Genomic DNA, 7500 nt, shown 5'->3' on the forward strand with positions numbered 1-7500 from the left:
AAAGTACTCCCAGCAATCCAGTGCCAGCAAGGGTACATACCAACCTTGTTCTTTGCAGCTATGTGTACTGGGCACACATCTAGAAGGTAGCGCACAGTCTCCACATGTCCCAAGCGTGCAGCACAGTGCAGTGGAAGTTGGCCATCCTGCACAGGAAAATCATAACGAGGGATACCGATAGTCATGAACCAAATTTGAAATTCAGTTTCTGCTCTAATTCCACTTCATCAGCTATAGCATGCTGATAATATTATATTGGTGCATTTCCCAAAACATGTTCATTGCCAGTGTAATGAAGATAAGCACCATGAACATCATGAATGGTCTAGAGAACTAATGTCTCTATGGCCAACACCAATTATATCTACCATAAAAGCCAATTGGTCTACCGTGACACTGCACCAAACGGGTTCACATACAGTGGAGATAACGAGGAGAACAATTTGTGCGCAATTTGTTTTCAAAAGTATGACTAGCTGGCAGCACAGGACTTCAGGGCAGCACTGGTGAACAAAATTAATATCGTCTTGAAAAAATATCGATATTTACGGACGGCCCCTAAACGAGGCCTTAGTGTATTAAGGTCGGACTAAGCAGGTTTTTTGGCGGAGCTCATGTCCGCTCAAAGGTAAATCGAGTACGGATTGACTCCACAATGTGCAATGTGTGTGCAAGGTTAAGGATGAGCCAGTGGGGCGCTTTCGCGGTACTTTACGGTGCTGCTACGTAGTACAAAACAGTGAGTACAGATGTAGCAGGTATGGGTGACAATCATTGCAAACAACTTACACGTACACAAAGGTCAAGTGCTGGTGAACACCAAATGACCAACATAGGCTGTGTTTACAGGAGGCGTTTCAACCCAGGTTGAGTTCGACCCGCGTCAATTTTCTACCCGCCATGAACACAGATTGACTGGCCTATTTTTTAATCATATGACCGTACCTCTGTGCGTGTCTTGCACCAGGTTTGAACAGCACTGCACAGGCAAATTTTGCGCGAAAGTATTCACGTGACCATACAGGACTTGGGCGCCGGCATATCAGTATTTGGCCTGGGTCAAGTGCCAGTATGTAAACACTCACGTATTTTTTCCCATCGTACAGACTTTCAACCCTGGCTGAACTCCACCCGGGTTCAAAGTTCTCATGTAAACGCAGCCTTAGAGCGCGTACTAAGTATTCCAGCTGACTTGGTCCGTGGCTGAGACATGTTATAGATATGAGTGCTATCAAGAATACATAATCCCCAAGAGTGTGCAACTCTAGCTATGGGGTCTGCGACGGCAGAACTTCTAATCACGTGATGAACCCGTACACATTATTTGCACTCTGTGCATGATAAATACAGGGTTGTACGCAACCCAGTTTCGGGTACAACCCTCTTGTGATCACTTTGCACTGCTTGCCAGTGTAACCTATTGGACCATGTCATGTAATGTGAAGTTCTGCCGTCGCAACACTGCATAGAGGTTGTGCAGGCAGTTACACACTATTGGGGTTAGGAACTCTTGGTGCTATGTATTCAAGCTGACCTGGTCCGTGGCTGAGACGTGCTCTGGTTGCATCTCCAGCAGATATCGCACTGTGCCCAATGCGCCAGCAAAGGAGGCAAGATGTACGGGAAGAGACTTTGTCTGAAAGCATGGAAAACACCAACCATCATGCATACACAGATATACTTCCACACCTCTAGAATTCCAGTCAGGAATACGATATTGCGGGACGAGGGACAAATGTCCAATGCAGGGAGCCTAGCTGTACGACACCAGTATTCACTGCAATCCGACCCATAGTGCATATTTAGAACCATCAACTTGTATGTCCAATTGACGCCCTGGAAGTGGTACGAATGCGACTGTACATAGTACACATGTACAGTCGTACAGTGATGTAATCAGAAACTGGTCCAGGCCAGGGTCAGCGTTGCCAGTGTACATGTATGATGTAGGTCAGATTTCAGTAAGTGTCAAACTGTAATACAGTACTCACTGAACTTGTACAGCTATGCCAATTAATATCACACTGTACACCAGCAAACATCAAACCTCTCATACAAATGCACTGCCATTTGATCACTAGGAAGATGTAGTTGAAGAGAGAAAACACACGGCGGTCTATCCCATATGACCTATAGTTGAATACAGGTCTTATGAGATAAGACCTACAGTTCAATAAAGGTCTTATGAGATAAGACTTACAGTTCAATAAAGGTCTTATGAGATAAGACTTACAGTCCAATAAAGGTCTTATGAGATAAGACCTACATAAGTCTTATTGTACTGAAAGGAATGTGCCATGAGGTGAGTGCAACATGGAATGACAACCCAGACTGTAACCTGGTGACATGGTGACATGAATTACTGTCAAACCCCGTACTCTCTAGTATAATGCCGATAGTGATGCCATATGCTAACGTGTATACATGGGATATACTCCAAGGTACAGCACGCCAGCACAGGGCTATGGTAATGCTGCTTTCTGAAGAGTCTAGCCCTCTCCTCTCACCACCACCCCCCCCCCCCCCTCTCCACCCCCTCCCCCTCTCCACCACCCTCCCCCTCTCCCCAGCATGCAACAATCCTCACATTCATGTACACAGTACCAGTGTCCCAGATCACTCACACAGCTCTGTACAGAAACAGACTCGGGATGAAGTTGCAGCAGATACTTGACAAGCTCTAAATGACCACACTGTGCAGCACGATGAACAGAAAGACAGCCATCCTGCATGTATACAAACATAACAATCATGACATATGAACACATGAGAAACCTGCTCAAGTAATTAATTATTTGAGTAAATAGTTTCCCTGCACTGCCACTATACTGTCGTGGTGCATACGGCAATAGCAGAAACGTGAAATGTGAAATGATATGAGTTTTATAATTCCCAGTCAGCTCATTTCATCAACCTTTGGGGCAGGGCCCGTTAATGCATGCTAGCATTGACCACAGTTGGTCTGGGTGCGTTCGGGTTTAGCAAGTCAAGGCCGTGATCACAATTGCACATTGCACAGACAATGGATCACGTAGAATACCCAAATCTGGGGTCTAACACATAATATCATTCAGGACGGCCCGAAGCAGTTTTTGATTGGTCTGCCAGCAACATTGCCGCTTTCATACAGTTTGTGTATAATATGGTGGGTACAAGTGTCCTCCACAGGACACATATGTTGCTAGCCAAAACGTTGGTCCGTTGATAACCTGACCAACCGGACCGGTTCCGACGGGCCTGTCATTTCCAGTACTTTGAATCGTTTGATCACGTTTTGTTTTGCTAGATACTATGGCTTCCCGACTACCACATTCCCTTCACACATGGCATGCTGAACAAGGGCACAATGATCTACCTGACTTCAGGGACCACCTGCATAGACAACGGCCATGTTAGTTGTTTGGTCTGCTGCATGGCTGATTGCTCAAAGCAAGTTTTCTCGCTCAGGCTGATTGCTCAAAGCAGGTTTTCTCGCTCGGGCTGATCGCTCAGAGCAGGTTTTCTCGCTCAGGCTGATTGCTCAAAGCAGGTTTTCTTGCTCAGGCTGATTGCTCAAAGCAGGTTTTCTCGCTGAGGCTGATTTCCCAAAGCTGGTTTTCACGCTCAGGCTGATTGCTCAAAACAGGTTTTCACGCTCAGGCTGACATCAGTCAGCACTAACTCTGTGTGAGTATATGGATTCAAGAATCTTCAGTCAATCTGTGGACAGAAAAGATTCGCCTGCTACTAGTTTTACTAGTTTCGTCATTGTCTTTTCCTCTCTTTCTTTGTGATTTTTCCTTTCTCTGTCTGATCGTAGGGATTATGTCTTATGTATAAATTGATAACGGAAAAGTCTTCGGTGCAGCACAGAGAAAGTGAGGCTGAACATGTACATACACAGATGTACAATGCACAGCAAATGAATGTTCATTTCCACTTCTCCTGGAAGTTGTCCTTATAGCCTAGATCACATTTGATGGGGCGAGATGACGGGACGCGACATAAGTATGGACGGCAAGCAACTGACGGTGTCCAATGTGAACACCAGGAACGGGAACTACCGTACGGATCGGGAAGAGACGGGAAGAGTTGGATCTGTTCAACTTTTCATACTGAAGACGGGCGTAGACGGGGACGCAAGCGTACAAAACGGCTGCATTTTGAGTGTGAACAGGAGACGGCGTCGTGCGCCAACTACTCCCGATTCGCACATGGAAATTTTAGCATTTCGAACACGGTGGTTCCCATGATAACTCGCAGAATGGCTAACACGACTTGAGTTGAATTGTAGCAAGATTAGTTCTAATGTCGCTTATGGTATTTAGGGATAGTTCAGGAGCGTGACAGACGAACTATTTTATCATTTCCTGCGGCTATTATTTGAATAGCACAACTTTCCGGGCTACTTTATTGGTCTTCATGAAAAAACTGGTATTGTGAACTTGATTCCGTTTCAGTCAAGGAGAAATAGTTGAAAAGAAGTCCTGAAAAATAAGAAATTAGGTCCGAAAGTCACCCCGTCAAGGACCATGCCTTGTGACTCGCGCCGTTCGCTGTTGAACGTAGCAACGACTGCAGCACGTAGTGGCGTACGAATCGTACACAATTTTACAGCTCGCCCCAGCCGTCCCAGGCCCTTACGTCCTGTACCGTCGGCGTTGCATCGAATGTGAACTAGGCTTAATAATCAGTCACAAGATCATGACACGCAAACCAAGCTGAACATAATGACATTGACACCCCCTGAACTTACCGTGTCTGGCATGTCCAGTTTTGCTTGATACTCCAGCAACCTCCTGACCATGACGGTGCGATCAAACCAACATGCAGCGTGCAATGGTGTCCACTTCCATTCGTACTGGTAATGAAGAAGAGCAGGAGACAAGACATTCGTATGGGTAAAGAAGAGTAGATTCCCTCCACTGTCACATGACTGTAACCATGACAATCGAGTATGCAGCCAATCAGCAGCCTTCGCGATCGTGCAATGTTTCCCCATACAGCATTTCAGGATCAGTTCAAGTAAAGGTGTTAGTATTAGGTCCTCTGGCTAAACACTCCCCAGGGCGCTGTTAGAACTTAGAAGACATGTTTCATGACAGGAAGCATTAGTATTCAATGTGACTTTGATAAGCTCGGTAGCCAAGGTTCATAAACTAATCAACTATTTGTGTAGTCACTGGCCCCAATGTTCTATGGCAAGTGTTGTGCAGGTGGGTTTTAGAACACTTCATCGTGGCGAACTGCAGTGCTATACAGTGCAATGTACAATACCTAGACCAACTCACTTCTCGATAAAGTCCGTTGAGAATGCCCGCTCCGCAGCATTGTGCAATGACGCACACACACTCCAGTCTGTCTGTTACACACACATTGTGTAGTACATGACCCTATTATGTACACCGGCATTCACACACACACACACACACACACACACACACACACACACACACACACACACACACATGTATCATGTATACGCCCGTCGCAAGAGAAGCACGCAAATCTGCAAATGCACTGGGTGTGCACCCACTGATTTTCTCTTACAGCAACGATAGCGAACAAGATCTGAATGAGACAGATCAAGACTTGCGCCAGATAACTGTCTAGCCCACACAACTGGCAAAGTCATGTGAATCGACCACCAATGCACACCTGGTCTACACACACACATACATACATACACCCCACCCCCCCCCCCCCCCTACATACACACACAGGATAACACACACACACGCACAAACATCTGCCTTGTGTAATCGAAGGCTGTGTTCCAACTGTGTGGCATACATGACTTACCAACAGAGATTCTTGCTCTCCACTCTTGTCACCATAACCGCGTGTGTTGGTGTACTTCAGTCGTGCGAGGTCTTCTTTCAGACTACCATCATCAGCAAGTATCACCCTCTTCAACTCAGTGGGATCATTACGCTTCACAAGACCAAGGAGATGCCCTCTAGTATCCCTAGTATCACTAGCTGCTTGCATTGTTCCACTGACCTGGGCAGAACAGACAAAAGAACACATCACACATCATACAACATACATCATACACCATACATTACACATTACACACCATACATTACACACCATACATTATACACCATACATTATACACCATACATTATAATTATATCACCCATCAGACACCACACATTACACACCATACATTATAATTATATCACCCATCATACATTATAGATCACACTCTCATACCATGTATACGCCCGTCGCAAGAGAAGCACGCAAATCTGCAAATGCACTGGATGTGCACCCACAGATTTTCTCTTATAGCAACAATAGCGAACAAGATCTGAATGAGACAGATCAAGACTTGCGCCAGAAAACTGTCTGATCCACACAACTGGCGAAGCCATGTGAATCGACCACCAATGCACACCTGGGCTACACCACACGGAGTACATCGGCATAAAACGGCCAAGACGGCTATCTATGCACACCCTACACTTGCTGGGGTAACCATTATAGACAGCACGCTGCTTTGATAGAAGCAGACACTAGATGCACTGGTACCTTGAAGTGAAATTGGAGTTACTTTACCAACCAGGCTCGGCTCTCATACACCATACATTACATATCACACAGTCTGTTGTAAAATCTAATAATTGAGATGGATCCAAAAGTCAATTAATTTTGCATCAACCTGGCGTGTCTACTTTCAAACCAGATCACTGCAGTCTTAGTTCATTTACACATACTGTAAATATACAAAATTTCGGCGATGCAAAATTTCGGCACTTCACGATTTTGACATTTCGGCGGCGATTTATTTTCGCGTGGGGTAGAGGGCATGGTATAGTGCGACAGATGCTGTGAAAAATTTCATCGGCGTTTTGGGTCGGTGCCGAATATAGCCGAAATTAAATAGCTGCCGAAAATTTGTATATTTACAGCCATTCCCTCTTCACCACGCACATACAGACATTCCCTCTTCACCACGCACACACAGGCATGCCTTCTTCACCACACACACACACACACACATTCCTTCTTCACCACCACACACACACACATCCATTCCTTCTTCACTACGCACACACAGCCATGTCCTCATTGATAGTATGAAAATACAGTAAGTATCGTTTATAAAGTGACCGGATATAATGATATACCGGTTATAGTGATAGAACACGTCAAAATCAAAATCAAATCAGAAAAAATACAGCTAAAATATCACTATATACACTATTATCGGCTATACCGATATATCGCTTATTGTGATGGACTTCAGGAAGCAAACCATATCAAATGTACAGGAAAATATCGCATATAATGATCAAGAGTGATGATTACACATGTCCGTTTCTGGCTGTGCTACCCCTCGCAATGTGCTCCCTTTGTATGCTCTTGTCCGTTTCTGTATGCACATGTCCTTTTCTGGCTGCGCTACCCCTCGCTCCCTTTGTATGGTCTTGTCCTTTTCTGTATCTTTCTGCATGCTCTTGTCCGTTTCTGGCTGTGTTGCCTCTCACGATGATGTTGCCAACTCACGTACAC

The 7500-nt window shown here is 45.2% G+C and overlaps 1 protein-coding gene across 2 annotated transcripts in view; it reads right to left on the reverse strand.

Annotated features, from left to right (window-relative positions):
- The window catches only part of LOC135819260 (ankyrin repeat, PH and SEC7 domain containing protein secG-like), a 12984-nt gene that overhangs the window by 4102 nt on the left and 1382 nt on the right, over nt 1-7500 (reverse strand). The window contains exons 2-7 of one of the 2 annotated variants that reach the window (XR_010553883.1): nt 5782-5982; nt 5271-5372; nt 4736-4840; nt 2588-2726; nt 1535-1636; nt 45-146 (exon numbers count right to left, since the gene is read on the reverse strand). Coding sequence is in view for 1 of the 2 variants with exons in the window: in XM_065332434.1 (XP_065188506.1) it covers nt 45-146; nt 1535-1636; nt 2625-2726; nt 4736-4840; nt 5271-5372; nt 5782-5970 (702 nt within the window). In the remaining variant the exon portion in view is untranslated. The remainder of the gene's footprint in view (nt 1-44; nt 147-1534; nt 1637-2587; nt 2727-4735; nt 4841-5270; nt 5373-5781; nt 5983-7500) is intronic. The other variant, XM_065332434.1, reaches the window with a different exon arrangement.

The sequence above is a fragment of the Sycon ciliatum genome, chromosome 6, assembly GCF_964019385.1.
Source record: "Sycon ciliatum chromosome 6, ocSycCili1.1, whole genome shotgun sequence".
NCBI lineage: Eukaryota > Metazoa > Porifera > Calcarea > Leucosolenida > Sycettidae > Sycon > Sycon ciliatum.